The sequence below is a fragment of the Nannospalax galili genome, unplaced genomic scaffold (assembly GCF_000622305.1).
Source record: "Nannospalax galili isolate Female #2095 unplaced genomic scaffold, S.galili_v1.0 scaffold1076, whole genome shotgun sequence".
In the NCBI taxonomy this organism is placed as follows: domain Eukaryota; kingdom Metazoa; phylum Chordata; class Mammalia; order Rodentia; family Spalacidae; genus Nannospalax; species Nannospalax galili.
Genome location: NW_008338348.1, coordinates 515,607 through 534,374, shown reverse-complemented (window position 1 = coordinate 534,374; position 18,768 = coordinate 515,607). Strand labels below are relative to the sequence as shown.

Below are 18,768 nucleotides of genomic sequence, written 5' to 3'. Positions count from 1 at the left end.
ATGGATGGATGGCTAGGTGGGTGGGTGGATGGGTTGATGGATAGATGAATGGATGGATGGCTAGGTGGGTGGATGGATGAATGGGTGTATGGCTAGGTGGGTGGATGGGTGGGTGGATGGATGAATGGATGGATGGATGGCTAGGTGGGTGGGTGGATGTGTTGATGGATAGATGAATGGATGGATGGCTAGGTGGGTGGATGGGTGGGTGGATGGATAGATGGATTGATGGTGAGGCAGATGGGTAAATGGGCAAATGCTGCACTCTTGAGGCTTTGTTGGAGTTGTGGTTTCTAGGCTGGCACATATTTCATGTGATATTTTTAGGTAGAGTTTGTATATATTATTTCATTGGAGGGAAAGGAAGCCAGACAGTCAGGGAGGTAGAGCTGTGCTAGAGAAGTGAAAACCACCCTTGTGGGTTTCACAAACGTCTGGGATCTTATGCCTGGAGCTGAAACATCAGGTCATATTTACTTTTTCTTTTCTATAAACTGCTTATAGGTTGCATACAAAATAAACTCTCCAGCAACAAACAACAAAGCTCCTCTTTGCTTTCTGTGTTTTCTCTGGGGGCGGGGGAGATAATGAAATCATGTGATCATTTGTCCCTGAAGTTCTGGTCTTGATATTTTTTTTAATTTACTTTGCCTGCCAACATTTAGACAAACTGCATATGGCTCACATACTGGAGCAAATACTTGTAAGTACATGGAGGGTTTTCACTGAGGCAAGGGGTCCCTTCTCCTATTTTCTGTCCTAACTTCTGCAGCCACAGCAGTGTCTGACACACAGTAGGTGCTCAAAAAATCATACAGAATGAACGCAATGTGTCCTGCTCTGCCTGAATGACAGACATCAAGTCATAAATACATTGCTAACATTACTTGCTAACCCAACACCACCGTGACCGGGAGTGGGAGTCTGATCTTTCAAAGGTGGAAACACAAGAAGAGAGCTTTCAGTGGTGGTGACTGAATGAGTTGGGATTTGAAACCAGTGCTGAGATGACATGGTGGCACATGCTTGTAATCTCAGCCCGTGTGAGGTGAAGGCAGGAGGATCAGAAATTCAGGGTCACCCTTATCTACATAGGGAGTTCAAGGCCAGCCTGGAATGCGTAAGACCCTGTCCCCAAAACAAAGCAACAACAAAAAAACAAAAACAAAACCAGTGCTGCCTGACTCCAGACCGAGGTTACCCTTGTCCAAACCCCCCAAGGGAACAGAAGCCTTCGGATGGAGTCAGCTCTCCCTGGGCACCTCCTGCCATCACCCCAGCCCTTTCTTCCCTAGTCACTCTTCTTCCAGACAGAGGATGAAGGACATTATAGCCGATGCTGGGATAGGGACGGCCCTTCCCCGACTGCACCCACAGCCTTAGCTTGCCTCTTCCTCTGCCAAGATATCTTGAAAAGGAAGATCAGCACTGAGCTCTTCCTCCCCAGTCCTGCCCCAGCCAGGATGACAAGCACATTGAAGTCTTGAACGCAGAGCGTTTTCTGTGAACCAGCCTCTGCCCAGACCTCATTAATTCAGGAAGATGATACCTCAGCCAGTGGAAAGACACCGAACGCATGCAAAACTCCCTAATTGTGGGTTTCCTTTCACTGTCTGCTCCTTTAATAAGTTTGGAAACTATTTTATGTAAATTATATTCCTTGAAGGGACTGGTTACATTTCCCTGGTCCATGAGTCGGGGTGGGTCAGACTGAGGGAAAACCCATTGCTTATTGCTTGGGAGGTAGTCCAGGTATCTGTTTTTTCTGTTTTGAACCAAATCCAGGACAAGATGCATATGAATGTGAGCTCCTAGGACAGTTCACAGGAGTATACCAGGGAAGCAGAAGTCTTGGCGCCAGAAGTAACTCTGGAACGGGAAGTATAAGACAAGCTTGGAGGTGCCTGGGGTGGGATGGGTGGTTTTAATAAGGATGAGAGAGCGTCTTAGATGAAAGTGGAGGTACCAACTGGGAAGCAAGCAAGGGAGTGGGCGCCCTTCAGGGAAATCTAGTCAGTGCAGGTGCCTAGAGAAGAGATGTCCCTGTCTCCAGGTCACCTCTAGCCTCAAAGCCAGAGTCCCTGCAGATGTGTGACATTTCCACCTGGGTGACCACAGACACTGATCTGTTCTTCCTGACGCACCTTTTAGACCTTAGCACTGAGCTGCCTGGGTTCTGCTTCTGGTCTGTTACTTATTAGCTGTGTGACCTTAAGTGAGTGTCTTAACCATTCCATGCCTTGATTTCTCATGTCTATAAATTAAGAATGACCACCTTAATGGACTGGGCAACTTATTCTCCATCAAATGCTGAAAACTACTTGGTACCTGGGAAAGGGCTGCCTGAGGACCGGCCTCTCCTTGTCCTTGTCACCTGTATTCATGAACAGCCAGTCTCAGCCATCTTCCTGTGGGGAAAACTTTCCACCGTACTCCTGCCCTCAAGTCTCTGGAACGATACCCCCCAAGGTCAAGACAAATAAAAGAGAAAGTCTGGAGGAAGAGATAGACGTGTAGAGAAGAGACGGCGGAGATTTCGTGGGAAGCTCTGACTGTGGTTGGCTGGTAACAGTAGCTAGTGGGGCAGAGCACATTCCACTTCTGTCCTTGTCTGAGCCGTGGAAACAAGACAGGTGATAATCCTAGACCTGAGAGATGGTCTAGGGGAGAATGGACCAAGAAGGAAGGAAGAGGTAAAAAGAAGGCTGGAGAGAAGGGCTGTCTGTAGGCCAAGGGCACTGGAGGGACACTGGCCGAAGCTCCTCCTGGCCTGGGATGATGGCCTGTTCTCGAGCCACAGTTTATTCTAGAGTGTCTGCCCTGCACTCTTCCTTTTGTTGGCCCCATGCTCCTACCTTTTCCCTGACTCTGTTTGGTTCAGAAACGTATCACTCCATCAGTCTTTCCCCAGCAATGACTACAGCAAGAGGTCTAGTGTCACCAGGGCTCCTTTGTGATCACCAAGGGTCCTGTGCATCCTCAGGAGGCAGCCGATGTGGGAAAGCCTGATGACAGTGAGGGGCTTCATAAGAGAAATAATAAATGACTCTTTGGACAAAATGATTTGGGCACGTAGGGATGTCCTTGGTATCAACCAATATATGAGCTTTGTTAAAAGCCTCTTAGAAGTGAGAGCCATTCACTTTTAAAGTGAGTTTGGAATAGAAACCCAATCCACCATGGGCTACTTGGTAGGTGGGTATAAAACATTTCCCATGATGATCCTGCATGCTATAATTTGCCTGCCCTTTGGGAGAACAATCATGGAGAGGAGCAGCTGACTTTAAAGCTTCCTAGATGAAGGACTTCGAAAGCGGGCTTTCCTAGGAAGACAGTGAGAAGTCCACCAGGTAGTCAGGAGCTGGTTTGCCCAACTTCTGGAACCCTGCTGTGCTGGCCTGCCTCATGTCTGCAAAGCAAAAAGCGAGGATGAACAATAACTAAGACCTAAAAATACATCCGCAAGAAAAAGTGTGTTGTAAGGAAACTCCAAGAATAAGCGTGTTGTGAGGAAATTCCAAGCTTTATTAAGTGCACTTTTGGTAAAGGAGGCCCCACAGAGAATGTCTTAATAAATTTCAAAGAGTGATGTTGGTCACTGGAGGAGCCTGCACAAGCACCCAGGCATCCATGGAATGTCGACCAGCAGCTGGCCCAAGGCAGTGATCTGGCTAGACCTCAGTCATTTCTTAGGGTAGAGCGAGGTCTCCCACAGTAGTCTGGGCTGACTGAGACATGCCTCAAGCAGAAGATTCCATCAGTGTCCAGCACATCCTAGTTTGGAAAATGCTCCAGAGTGAAAATGTTCCTGTTCACATCCAGAGCTTCCTTGCTGCAGCCAGAAGAGACGCTGCCCTTCTTTTAAACACCTTGGTTGTAACTCATTCCAAAGTCCAACAACACCCACATCCAGGAAATTCTTCTTACTGTTTAGCCTAAATCCTTCACGCTTCAGCATAAACTCATTACCCCTTGTTGTCCTTAAAGCAGAAATGGAGAACAGCTGGTCTCTCCCCCATTCAAACACTTGGGCTCTTTCATTTCATCCACCCCCTAAATCTTCTCTTCTCCAGAATAATTCTCCAAATCCCAGAACATTCTCCAAGGCTTACTCAAACCACAGAGGCCAAGTACTTCCTGAGGGCTTCCTTTAAGTCCATTGACCCAAGACACTGTCTCAGTCTTGTCTTGAACACCACCCGTCCTCCTTTGAAGCAGAGTCCCACCACCAGCAGCTGCCCCAGCATCACCCATGAGAAGCATAAGTTGTCTGTCATCACCCCAACAACTCCAGTGCTATGTATCTGTGTGGTACCATTATTACTAATGCTAGAATAGACACTGCATTACACACTTTAGCTAGAGATTTACACAACATCCCTGCTGAACAGGCTGTTCTCTATTCATAGGTGAAGAAATGGCTTAAAGAGCTCAGGACTGGTAAGTGATTGAGATTTGAACCCACTGCTATCTGACACAGAACTCAGGTTCCTGCCCCAATAGTAGGCTAAGACTTGCTTCCTGCTCCACAAAGTTCCACCAAGACAGGAACACCTGAAATTGCCAGAAGCAGACAGAGCAGTTTTCTCCAAGTTCCGCTTCATGAGCAAGGGTGCTTTCTAATTCTTCGTATGTATGTGTGTAGGGTGTGTGTGCACACACGTGTGCATGCACGTAGTACTCAGAGGACAACATCGATGCCAGTCCCTTGCTGTGGTGGTTTGAATGTATTTGTTACTTTTCTGTTGCTATGATAGAAACACTAACCTAGAGCAACTTGTAGAGGAAGAGTTTATTTGAGCTTACGGTTCCAGGGGAATTACAGTGCGTCTTGGCAGGGAGGCATGGTGGCTGAAGCAGGAATGGAAGCTAAACTCCACGTCTTCAAGCAGGCACAGGACGCAAGATCAGCGACTGGAGATCTGGTAAGGCTCTAAGCCCACCCCCAGTGACATGCTTCCTCCAGGATAGCCACATCATTTAAGACCTCCCAAAACAGCACCACTAACTGGGGACAAAAATGTCCAAATACTTGGAGCCTATGGGGGACATTTTCAGTCAAACCACCACACTTGCCTTCCATCTTGTTTGAGACAGGGTCTCTCTGTTGTTCACCCCTCCATATGCCAGGGTAGCTGGCCCTTGAGCTTCTGGAGACTCTCCTGTCTCTGCCTCCCATCTTATTGCAGGAACACTGAGGTTACAGACACATGCACCTAGCTTTACATGGGTTCTAGGGACTCTAATTAAGGTCCTCAGGCTGCATGGCAAGCACATTACCCACTGAGCTACCATCCCAGCCCTCTTTCTAATTCCCACTGGCTTTGTCTTGTCCCTGCAGAACAGCCGAATGTTACATAAAGCATTTTAAGTTCATTCTTCAGGGACGTCATTAAAGAAAAAAAAAAAGAACTCGATCTGGGCATGGTGATATGACCCTGTAATCCCAGCACTATGGGGCAGGAGGACTGTGAGTTTGAGACCAATTTGGGCCACACAAAGAGACCACATCTCAAAACAAACAAATCTGAAACAAAACAAAATAAAAACAACTCCATGTGGGAAGGAGTTTGTGATCCCATACCCCGAACTGAGGAGCTATGGTCAGCTGATGGCTTCTGGGGGAGGGAGAGTCAGTGTTCTTTAAGGGTATGGCTCCTGGTAGGTCGACCACGCTCCAGTGGATGACCCCACAGAAGTATATGGACAGGACAAATTAGAGTCGATGGATTATTAAATTAAAAACCCCACAATACCATGATGCTGTGGCTTAACTGTCCCAAATCAAAATCCATGCTGGAACTTATTGTCCAGCGTGAGATATTAAGGAACGGGACCAGGCAAGTCTGTAAGATAGGGCTACACTTTCATGAGATGAATCCATTATCTCCAGAGGTTCTGTTACAAAAGCCAGTAGTACACGGCTCTCGAATGTGATCCTGGCCTCAGGATTCTGCAGTCCCCAGAGCAGAAAGACAATCACTGGGTGTGGCTCCCTGACCTTAGGCCTCCCAGGACCCAGAACTGTGATATTTGTAATAGTCTTAGATGTCAAGGTGCCATAGTCTAAAATCGCTTGGAAGAGAGCCTGAATGGGGGGATTGCCTAGATCTCCCAGGTTGGCCTATGGGCCTGTCTGTGGGGAATTGTCTTGATTATTAAGGTGGGAAGACTCAGACCATTGTGAATGGCATCATTTCATGCACTGGGCTTTGAACTGAACAAGAGTGAAGAAAGCTGACTGAGCACAAGCAGCTAGCAGGCTCCATGGGGCACCTGTGCGTCTCTGTTCTTGTCTGTGGATGTGATGTGACCAGCTGTTCGAGTTCCCACCTTGGCTTCCCTCAATGATGGACTGTAACCTGGAATCATAAGGCAGGTAATCCCTTTCCTCCCCAAAGCTTCTTTTGATCAGGGTATTTTTTTTTCCCAGCAACAGAAAGGAAACTAGGACAAAAACTAATCTTTTTTCTTTTAAAAAATATTTATTATTTTAATTTTTATGTGTATGAGTGTATTACCTGCATGTATGTAAGTGCACCCATGTTGTGCAGTGCTCATGGAGGTCAAAAGAGGGCATCAGATTCCTTAGAACCCACTATGTGGGTGCTGGGACTCGAACCTGGGTCCTCTGCAAGAGCAGCCAGTGCTCTTAACCACTGAGCCATCTCTCCAGCCCCCTTAACCTTTATTCTTTATAAATTTAGTCTCAGATACTCTACTGTAGCAACAGAAAAGGGACCAACAGACATGCCATGATCATGTTTCTATTTAGTGATAATTATCTTACATGTATTTGTCTATTAGTCCTTGACACGTTGCAAGGTGCAACTTCAGCTTGGTTTCCTATTTTCTGCACCTAGCCCAGTGCCATGTATTGAATAGACACTGAACCTGTTTAGAATGTGACCCACTGACTGGGTAGAGGGATAAATGTAAGAATGAAACACACACCCAAACCCACACTTACTAAATACTCCAGTTCTCAAATTGGACTTCTTGGAGGGGCTGGAGAGATGGTTCAAGGGTTGGAGCACTTGCTGGTTCTCAGCACCAGCACGATTGTTCACAACCATCTGTAATTCCAGTTCTAGGGGATCTGATGCACTCTTCTGGCCTGTGTGGGCATTGCATGCATGTGGTGCACATACATGCAGGCAAACACTCATACACATAAAATAAAATCTTTTAAAAGTTATCTTAAAGATAACTTACAAGATATCTCTTTGTAAAAGATACAAAGAGAAACCTTGGGGCTGGAGAGATGGTTCAGCGGTTAAGAGCACTCACTATCTGCTCTTGCAGAGGACCCAGGTTCAGTTCCCAGCACCCACATGGCAGCTAACAACTGTCTATAACTCCAGTTCCAGGGGCTCTGACACCCTCTTCTGACCTCCTCGGGCACTGTACGACATGGGTACACTGACATACAAGCAGACAATACATTCATACACATAAAAATAATAAATAAAATATTTTAAAAAGAGCTATCTTTGTGTAAAGGTTATACCAACCACACTGCATTCAACAGTAGGCTCAAAAGTTCATTTTCCCAGTAACTCAATGTATGATCTTGGGAAAGTCACTTGGTTTCTCATCTGAAGGATAAAGAATTGGTCTGGATAATACTTAAGGCCCTTTCCATAATTCTATGGCTATCTATGGACTTATCTAAATAATCATGAAACACCACTTCATGCTGGAGAAACACAATCATAATAAACCAAAGCAGAACCAAATGCCCTTCTCCTGCTGTGAAATATAAAATGTCCCTAAAATCACATTTTCCCCTTGAAACAGGATGTAGGAAAAATATTTTCCTATTAAATCCTTTTAAAGCGCAAGGGAAAGCATTTATTTTGTGATTCATCGTCCAACTTAATAAAAGCTACAGGATTCAGCCATCTTTATTACAGAAGATGCTGTCAGAAGGTAAAAGTGGCAGAAACTCAAGCTGGAAACCAAGCCACCACGTCAACAGCACGATGTGCAAGCTTTCTGGAGGGACTTTTCAAGTGTATCCAGCAGTTTATTTCTGCCATTATGTCAGGGAAACCAGTAAATGGGTTTTTATGAGGTGATTTATGAAGCTCCCAGGGTGAACCAAGCAAGCACTCAGAAGAGGTCACACGAAACTCCCACCCGATGGAAATGAGGGAGAGAGAATGTGGACTCCTGTGACTTGATCACGCTGTTAATGAATTGTGTCTTCTGACATGGAGTAAACAAAACAAGATGAGACTGCAGAGAGGTAGAAAGGACTAAAAACTTCAGAGGAATGTTCCCTTGAACTTGAGGTATCTTGAAAATCTATTAGATTAAGCCCTTCAAGGGCAGAGACTCTGTTCTTCTTTCTGTAAAAATTAGAGTGCTGTACATAATGGGTGAGTGGGATGGATATCCATGGATGGGATGGATAGGAACACTTTCATACTATATTATAAAGACACACTAATCCATATTATAGAAAGAAGCTAGCACATGGCTGCTATTAATGGCTTAGCATGTACGCACTATTTATTAATGGTTGGTTGGTTCTGAAATAATGCCCTCCCAGACCAGATGCCCCTGGAGCAGCGCAAGGTTGGTATCAACAGAAACTGGCAGGCTCAGCACTTCAAGAACTGCCTGAGTGCAGACATCCAGAAATGAGGGACGAGTGCAAGGGATGATAACAGGGCACAAACATCACAAATCTCAAAAACATGGCTGATCAATGACAGAGGGGTGAGACTGAGCTCTAGGGTGACTAATTGCTTTTGTTTCTCCCTGTATAATCTGCCAGCTGGAGATGAAATGCAAAACACATTTTAGGATGGTAATCCACTGTCTTCTCAGACTGTCAGGTTGCTGCATGTGGGGCATTTTAAAGATTCAGTTCCTCTCTCTGCTCACTGATATCTGTGATGGGCAGCAACAAAGTCTGGTATTTCGGTTCTATGACAAGGAGCAAACCTACAAATGTTCAAGACAGGAAAAAAAGGAGATAGATTTCTGCTCATTCAGGAAGACACATGGGATGTTTGCCAGCTTGTGCTCAACCCCTTTCTGTTGTATCTCCAAAGATGTCCCGAGTCCCAGCTGTTAAATGTGTGATTATGCGTGCTGCATGACACTGGGGAACTGAGGATGCACGTGGAATTAAAATTGCTGACCAGCCGGTCTCTTAGCTTCTGCTACTATAATGAACATCCGATGTAATCAGTTTACAAAGAGAAAAGGTTTGTTTAGGCTCACAGTTTAGGAAGTTCCAGTCTATGATGAACAGATCTACTTATTATTCTTGGCCTTCATGGAAACGTCAGAGCAAAACTGCTCACCTCACCAGAGAAAGAGACATGGGTCCCACCGCGTCCTTTGAGGGCACACCCCCATGACTTAGACCTCCCACTAGACTCCTTTACCTCCCAACAGTGCCAAACTGGGGGCCAAGACATGGATCTATGGAAGAAGTCTCACCCAAGAATCAATGCCTATGGCCCAAGTTCGAGGAACTCAGTAGCGCTGGCAGATTGGCTTCCACAGATTCAAAATGAGGACTGGTGGGTATTGCCCAACAACGAGCTGATGGCTGCCAGGACTGGCAAAGAGCACTTAGGGGAACTCTTCACTCAGAGTGATCATGGTGGCTGGCAGGTATTCCTGCTCATTCAGAGGGTAGCTCAGGGAAGCCACTTGCCCAAAATCAAATAGCTAGACAGCCAAAAAGCTGGGATTCAAACCCAAGTCCTCTCGTTTCCAAATGGCCCTGGTTTCCTCTACAATTGCTCATCCTCTGGTAATTGCTTTCTGAGCTGCTGATTTAACTAGAAAAAGCTCAGAGATCTAATCAGGGTTTCTTAGACACCCCAGAAGTTTTTTAGGAATTAAAATTGTCAAGGCTCCTGCTGTCCAGAGAGGAGAAAATAAGTGTGTGGTCATGTGGCAGCTGGTGAGGGCCTCACTGTCTGGAGGTCAGAGGCCCAACAGCAACAGCTTACCCTGGGCTGTTCTGAAGCCTTTTGTCCGCCAGGGTCTACACCTGTGTGGCACCTATGTCACAGATGGCTTTGGTTTTCAACTTGACACACCTGGGAAGAGGGAATGAAATTGGGGGATTTCCTCTATGGGATTGGCCTATGGCCATGTCTTTGAGGCCTTTTCTGAATTGTTGAGTGATGTGTGAGGGTCCAGCCCAATGTGGGTGGTGCCACCCCAGGCAGGTGGGTCTAGGTTGAATAAGAAAGCAGGCTGAGCATAGGCCAGAGTGCAGGTCAGTAAGCAGTGCACCTCAGTGGTCTGTACTTCAGTTTCTGCCCTGGCTTCCTTCAATGATGATTGTGATCAGGATATGTAAACCAAACAAACCCTTTCCTCCCCAAGTTGGTTTTGGTCTGTTTTATCAGAGCAATGAAAAACAACCAGAAGAACCTGGGAAAGGACTCCAGCAGATGCCAGCAGGCCGAGACCTCGCTCCTTTCCTCCTGTGCAGCTTGGCGCTGCCACTCAGCTTCTGACTGTCAGCTTTAACACTTGTGTCCCAAGGACCACCCTGCAAAGTCACAATAAAGAGCTGTGAGTCGAAACTTGGAGAGACCACTTTTTGCAGATGATCGCCCTCAGGGCTGGACTTTAAGCTGTGCCAAGCTGTGTGCACTCCACAGCTATCTGATCCTCAGTGGGCTTGTACATCTGATGACTTATTTGTAGCAGGAGGCCCTAAGAGTGTCCTGGGGAGGGAAGAGGTCTTTCCCAAGGTCACTGATGATGGTAGGCACAACATGCCAAGAACTAGTTAATTGATCCTTGTGTCAAACCCCTCCTTCCCCACACTGTCTTCTCATATGAAAATCAAGAGAAAGCAAGGCTTAGGGTAAATTGATGGATAAGCCAAGCTCCCCTTGCTGAGTGTCTGAGGTCCCGTTCGCAGAACTCAGACCACAGGTGCTACCTACCACATTTGCTTTTTGTAGCTCAATCTCAAAATTTGCTCACATGACCCCAGGGTAATAAGTGGAGTATTCATGAACGAGGGACCCATTTTTGGACCTGTGATGAGACACCTATTGAGTTGTCTTCTGATCCACCCTGCTTCCCTGGTTCACCTCCTAACCTTCGATTCTGGGGTGCCTTGCCATTCACTGACTTCCTGGTGGTCTCAAATGTGACCTTTCACCTTCTTTCAGCTGCACTCATTTGAACTTTTTCAGAAGTGAAAGGGGTCTTCCAGATTTAAGGTCCCTCCAGATATAAGCTGCTACAGATTTTGCAAACAAACTCCTTCTGCATTCAAGTACTTCCTTAAGTTAGAAGCTGGGAGCAAGAGCTGAGTACCTCCATCTCCTCTGAGGCACATGGTGAAAGTGACGTATCGGCCACACGGCAATGGCCACTAGACCTCCTGTCAGAGTACATATGATGAAAGGCACTTTTGTTGGCATCCTTTTTGACCAGATTAGGTTCAGTCTGCCTCCATCCTTCCTTGGAGGGTGGGAGACCTGGTCAAATTCAATTCTCTACCAGAGAGGTGGGGAACAGAAACACAGAAGGTAGGCAGCTGCAGGGCTTAATATCAAGAAAAACTCAAGATAGCCGGGGATGGCTTATCTGGAGGGAATGAAAGCCAAACAGGGACAGAGGACCAAAGAGAGGGCCAAACTAAAGGAGACAGGCACAAAAGATTAGAGGCCAGATAATGAAGGAAGGATGAGAGGGCAAGGGAGTTATGGTGGGTATTTATGGGGTTTCAGTAACAGATGACAACAGACTCGGTGACTTAAATCAACAGAAATTTATTTCTCACAGTCCTGGAGGGCAGAAGTCTGAGATCCAAGTGTTGGCAAAGTCACATGTCCCTCCAAGGCTCTCAGGGAAAACCCTCCCTTCTTCAGCTCCTGAAAGGAGGTCAGAATTTCTGCATGTGGCCCTTTCTCTCTGTTATCTGCTTGTGTCTTCATGTCAGTTTCTCGGAGTATCTCTTATGTGGACACTATTACTGGGTATAGGTTCTGTATGGTCAGTCTTGAGGAGGTCATCTTCTCAAGACAACTATAACTTAATTCTATCTTCAGACCCTTTTTTGCAAGTTAATAGTCACAGGTTCTAGCAGTCTGGATGTGGTTGCAGCCGTTTTACAGGGGGCCATTTACAGGGTGGGGGAAACAGAAGCAGAGTGGAACAGACCAGCAGGTCAGGCGGGGAGCCTTTTCTTTGGACTTTTCAAAGGTTTTCTGGGCTTGTCATCACCTGAGGCTGTACAGTCTGTTTGGGGCTCACTTGGGTCTCACCTCCACTACAATCTTCTCTGCTTTTACAGATCCAGACAAAACTTGGAGGCCCATCCTCACCTCTCTATGAAACCCCCACTGCACCAAACACACTGTTCGCACAAAGCACCACCCACTTCCTAAGTGCTTAGTGCAGCTCAGCCTCCCTGTCACTCAAATCCTTTCCTGCTTATCTGCTTCCTACTTTCTGGGGCCCTTCAAGATTCTGGCTTCCTCTTCTTTCCCCTAATTCAACTCTCACTTTACTATGCAATGGAATTTAATTCTCTTTCCATTTATTCTGCCCCAGGCTTACTTTTGCATAGCCAAAGACTCATTAATGTCTCCAAAACATCCAAAAAAACAAAACTCAATTATATATTGAATTAAAAAGGAACCTGAACCAAGCCATCAGTTAATCTTATTGGCTGACTTCAGTCAACTGAAATAACTATGGCTCAAGATGGTACTTTAACGTCAGAGTCAATCTTTTTAACCCTTGTCTGACTCAGGAGAGTCACACCTCACGGCTCTGGGATACCTGCTCCACGCCCCTTCCCGACATGTAATAAGAGGAGAACCACATCACCAATGACAACGTCTTCAGGCTACTTACTGGGTCAAGCAACGTCAAAACTTTTTACTCGGGTCTTCCGGTTAATTCCTCGTAAACTCCGAAGAAGGTGCTGGCTCCGCTCTACAGAAGCGGTTGAAGGTCTGGCTTCTGTTTCTTGCACACCTGCCCTGGCCTAGCTCCTACTGCACCCGGAGTCACCATGCACGGTCTCCGTGCATCTCAAGGTAAACCCTTGAAGTCGAAGGTCACGGGTGGTAAGCTTGTCAAACTGCTCGGTCTCAGGACTTCCAAGAACCGCACCGAGAGCGAGCTTTCTCCGAGGCGAGGTTTGGCAGCGAGCACAGAGCAATGCTACTGCCCTACACGTCGCGGTCCGGATGGGGACCTTGCGCCTGTCTGATGTCGGAACCTTTCTCCACGCGCCGCAGTACCCGGGCGGAGAGCGGAACCTTTCTTCTCTCGTCGCAGTTGCCGGGAGGAGGCGTGCGTGATCGGAACGGTCCTCCAGCGGCCGCTTTTGCACTGGGGTCGCTGGCTGCTGACGTGGGCGGGCCGGCTTTTAGCCGTGGGTGCGGGTCGCTATGGCGGTGGACATCACGCTGCTGTTCCGGGCTAGTGTCAAGACGGTGAAGACGCGTAATAAGGCGCTGGGAGTGGCGGTGGGCGGCGGGCCCGAGGGCAGCCGCGACGAGCTGTTCCGCCGGAGCCCTCGGCCTAAGGGCGACTTCTCCAGCCGGGCCCGCGAAGTGGTGAGCAGGTTGCTATGGGAACGACGGGCTGGCGATGGGGGGCGGACCCTCACCAGACCCCCCAAACCCGACGCTGTGCCGTAAGCACTGTCCCAGACGACACAGCTGGAGGGGAGGAGCGACAGGTTTATTCTGAAGAGGAGGATTGCGCACCAGCCCCTTCCGTGTACTTGCGCACCGGGTTCAAACCCACACTCACCTGGGCATAAGGACTCAGTACCCCCAGAGACTGGTTAAGGATAGGCGTCCACCAACACCCGGTGTTACCGTCCACTAAGCTGCCTTCTGTTCCCTGAACACAGCGGACTTTCGTTCGTCTTCTCCATAAGGGCAGGGACCATCTGTGTTGGCTTCATCTCAGAATGTGTGACTCATAACGTTGCTTAGTAAATGCCCCTCGAATGAATGAACACATTTCCCCCACCACCGGAAAAATAGATAGTGTGTACCCTATGTGCTTTTGTATCTGTGACACAGGGTAGGTGAGGTTTTTGAAGGGCCTAAAGTTTAAGATTATTTGATTTTCCAGTGACCCCACCTCTGCTTGGCACATAGTCCAGTGCCCGACACTGTGTGGACACTAATATGTTTTCGAATGAATGAATGAATGAATATAGGTACGCATGGGAATGAATGACCCTTTGCAGAGAAAGTACAAACACGGAGTGGTGAATGGGGCAGATAAATAGGACTACCAATAAACATCTGCTTACTGCTTATCTTATAGCCAGTACTTTGTTTTAAAATGTTTTTTTTTAAATCTTTTTAAAAAAATTCTATGCGTATGAGTGTTTTGCCTGCATGTAAGTGCACCCGTGTCCTGCAGTGCCTGCAGAGGACAGAAGAGGGCGCCAGTCCCCTAGAACCGGAGTTATGGATGGTTGTTAGCTGCCATGTGGGGGCTGAGATTTGAACCTGGATCTTCTGCAAGAACAGTCAGTACTCTTAACCACTGAGCCATCTCTCCAGCCCCAGCCAGCACTATTTTTAGAGTATCATGATAGAGGAGCAGTGGAGGGGACACATGCAGAAGGCTTTTAGGTGTACTAGGGGGAATGTGGTTTGCTCCACTTAAGGGAAAGCTGTCATAAGATGATGATGTCAAAAACACATCCTAGAAAAGTAGTTGGCTCCATTGCACATAGAGTAGGGGAGGACATGTCAGGCTAAGAGACCAGCGTGAGCAAAGGCTTGAGGTAGTCTGACTTAAGTTGGTTTGATGAACATTTGAACATGGCTAAGAATATGGGACACTCAGAAAAAAAGAGACTAGAGTGGCAGGTAGGGGAGATCTCGGAGGACCTTATAGATCACTCTGCAGAGTTTGAACTTTGTCCTCCAGACAAATTTTATGTGGGCAGACTACAGAAGACTCAGACACCAGGTGTTATCTTACCCTGGTAACTATTAGCCAATCAGTGCAAGCAAGGTTTATGACCTGGGTTTCTTCACCTGTAAAATGATTCCGTTTTATCCCAAATAGAAGACTTAGAAGACTGTGTTGACCTCATCATAGATACCATTTACCTGTGCGGGGTGCTTTTCAGGTTGGAATGGGAGGAAGGGACTAGGGTTCTCTCACTCCTGTATCACCTGTTTGGCCAAGCCGTTCCTGAGACCCCTCTTACACAGTTGTGTAAAAATCATAGTTTTGATGTCGAGGGGCCCTTTTCTGGAATTGTTACTCACACTGTCGAGGGGGGTTGGAATGGTAGAGATAAGCTTAATTTCCCTGGACCCTTTTCAGAGAGCCTTGTTACCACTTGGGCTGCTTCTGAGTGAGGAGACTATCTTTTAGGCTGTTTTCAGTTCATGCGCGTCAGGGATGAAAATCCTGTGTAGGTGCACACAGCGCAGTTGTGGAAAGACAGTAGTGTTTCTGAGTTAAGCAGCAACTCTATTGTCAATGACAGATGCCATGCATCTGCTCCTTATCTCTTGCTGCCTCAAACTATGAAGCCAGTGCTCATTTCCCAGTGGACCCTGTAGCTCAGAACCTCTTGCAGCTTTGTGCCGCCAGAGCTATTACCAATTATTGAGCTTGACATTAAGTTGACATATGTTTGACATTCTGCCTGACAAATAGTTAAAATAGATTGCATACCTAAACAGAACCATAGATTTAAGAAAGCACTTTAAAAGACCTTCCTTGAGTCATGTTGTTCAGGCCAATCATTTTATAGGTGGGAAGACCACCAGACAAGTCCAGTGACTGGCCCAAAGTCATTACAGCTTTGAGTCAATGGGGCCCCACCAGAGGTGGAAGGCAAGTTCTTTGTTCCAGTTTATTTCTCCCTCTGTAGTCTATCTTAAATATCTACTGTAATTGTCAAATAAAAGAATTTCTTTGTCTGGGTGTGGTGGCAGTGTACCCCTTCAATCTCATTACCGTGGAGGCAGATGTAGGTGAATCTCTGTGAGTTCAAGCCAGCCTGGTCTACATAGTGAGTTCCAGGCCAGCCAGTACTACATAGTGAGACTTTGTCTCAAACAAAAGAAAACAAAACAAAATAAAAAATTTTGGCTTTTGAATATCAACACGTTTTCTCCTTAGGCTCATACCAAATGTGACTTGGAGCAGAAAGACTTGAATTTGAGTGCTTCTTACTGACTGTACAAGGTTGGACATGTTGCTTAACCTGTTTCTTCATTTCTGAAAAGAACCATAGCAGCCTTAGAAGACCATTGGACTGATGAATTGAGAAGTTTCCCAGTGTGTCTGAACTCCTTGGTTATAAGTAATAGAAACCCATCATGAACCAACCTGAACAGAACATCTTCGCTCACAAGACTAACAGCTTTGTGTGTCATATCCTAGCTCTCACACTGACTCTGCTTTCTTGTGTGTCATATCCTAGCTCTCACACTGACTCTGCTTTCTTGTGTGTCATATCCTAGCTCTCACACTGACTCGTTTATTCATTTATTAGCACCTTTTGTGAAAACGGAACTTTATTAATTTCGTTGTTTAATCTGTCCATCTAGCCTTAGGAATTCATTATCTTCAGTTCCTGGCTGAAACTCAAAATTCATAGAATGACCCAAAGCCCAGTGATTGGTCCTACTGCCTCTCTGCCTGGGTTCCTCTCCTCTCACAGTCCTGCTTGTCCTCCGGCCACCCTGAGCCCTCGTGTCCTCACAGGCGCCATATTCCTTCCTACCCCAGGGTCTTTGCGTTTGTGGTTCCCCTCACATGGAATGCTTTCTTCTCAGATTGCACACAGCTCCATCTCTGTCGGCTGCGGGTGTCTCCTTGGGAAGCCTTCCTTCACTGCCTTCCATACAGTGCCATCCTTTTCTGTTCCTTGTAATGTTTTACAGTCCTCGTTACCTAACGCACTGCGTATAGCTTATTTCTTGTTTATCTATTTGACTGTGTGTCCCTAAAGATGAAGACTGAGTGGTCTCCACTGAATCAATAGCCCAGAACAGTACAGAAGTAAGTCTTTAATGCATACTCTTGGCTTAGTAGTTGGCATTAATTTTCTGTATTTCTTTGCTTTTACCCTTAGAGCCAGATGACCTCTATCCAAGACTACTAGTTCTGAAAATGTGCATCCTGACAGGAATCTTGGCTGTCTTACAATATAGATCTGTGCTTAGCCCAGCATCTGCTGTGAGCACTGGCTTTAATTTTATCACGAGGGTCAGCCTTCTCTTAAGGAGTTTGCAGTGTAAAGGAGAAGCAGGCAGAGTGCAGCAGCTTAGGGGTGTCGCTCTCAGCTCAGTTCCGCAGATCCTCTTTGACTTCTCACTCAGAGGCCCCAGTGTTGGGGTCAACGAGTGAGCTGGGCCACCTGGACTGTTTGTTACCTGGAGTGGCTGGATAGAGGTTTTATCTGGGGATTGAGTCGAATCATAGCTGCACGGGGATTTCAGTCAGAACACAGTTCAAAGCAGCAGCATCTGGTAACTGAGGCAAAGGGCCAGTGAGAAGCAGGAGAGACAGGAGGTAGCCAGACTGCAGGAGCAGATGTAAACCAGTGAATGCTACATGAAGCCTGGGAGCTGCCTGGGGGTGAAGAGTCATGCTGATTTTTTTTTACATTTTTATTTTATTTTATGTGTATGAGTGTTTTTGCCTGCGTGTGTGTTAAGTTCACCTGTATCGTGCAGTGCCCACAGAGGTCAGAAGAGGACATGAGATCTTTTGGGACTAGAGTTACAGATGGTTGTTTGTCACCACGTGGGTGCTGGGAATCGAACCTGGGTCCTCTGCAAGAGCAGCCAGTGCTCTTTCTCCAGCTCTGCTGGTTTTTAAATACACATGGCAGAAACCTTTTTGCAAACTCAATGAGTGGCTTTTCTTGAAGCTCGGGGCAAGGAGCTGGAAGAATTGTTCATTAGCCAGCCTTCCCTTGACTGTCTTTTCCATCTGTTGTCTAGGGAACCCTTAGGACACCCTTAGGACTCAGAGACCCACGAAATGGCGTTTTTAGCTTAATGATGCTGTGTCTTTGAGGTTTGCAACAGTCGAATGTTTTCTGTGAGCAGAGCTCAGTGCCAGAGACTCCCGGAATGTCAGTTGTGAGCTCTTTCTGTGGATTGCCCTCATGCTATTTTGCCTAGAAGTTAGGGGGACTACAGCTTTTAAAGTTGTCTTTTTTCAGTAATTGATTTATTCCATTACCTGATTGAGTATCTTATGTGTATCAGAGAATTGTGGGGCACAAAGAACTAAGAAAACACAGATAAAGGATGAGTCAGTCTCCTTGGGGGAGAGCAAGTAAAAACTGCAGAGAGGAAGCACCGATTAAACCAGGCCTTAAAGTATGAGAACTGTTGCACTGAACTTAGGAAGGGGACCAGTCCTCAGGGAAGAGTGTGAGCAAAGGGGGCACACACAGCAGGGCCAGTGCAAAGCAGAGCAAGACAGGTGTGAGGAGAGCCCTCCTTGGAGGAGGCCTTGGAGAGACTTTCTTGAGTCAGAGATGAGGCTGGTCTAGATTGGGTAGAGGAGGCTGTGGTCTGCAGGCTGGATCCAGTCCCCTCCCTTTTTTGTGAAGATGCTCTTAGAATTTGGTTGTGATCAGCTTCCTACAAACAGTGCTGTAATGTGTAAAACCCCACAGTCTAAAGAACTTAACATCAGGCCCTTTAGAGTCAAACTTGGCCAGCTCTTGGACTGCTTGCGACCCCTTTAAAAAGTGTGTCTGTGTATCAGAGGGAGAGGGAGAGGGAGGGAGGGAGGGAGGGA

The 18,768-nt window shown here is 46.8% G+C and overlaps 1 protein-coding gene across 3 annotated transcripts in view; it reads left to right on the top strand.

Moving 5' to 3' along the window:
* The first annotated feature begins 11,883 nt into the window (after positions 1-11,883).
* The window catches only part of Stx18 (syntaxin 18), a 132,686-nt gene continuing 125,801 nt past the window's right edge, over positions 11,884-18,768 (top strand). The window contains exon 1 of one of the 3 annotated variants that reach the window (XM_029563513.1): positions 11,884-13,571. In XM_029563513.1, the coding sequence (XP_029419373.1) occupies positions 13,404-13,571 (168 nt within the window). In that variant the 5' untranslated portion in view covers positions 11,884-13,403. The remainder of the gene's footprint in view (positions 13,572-18,768) is intronic. The other 2 variants (XM_029563512.1, XM_008833116.2) reach the window with 2 other exon arrangements.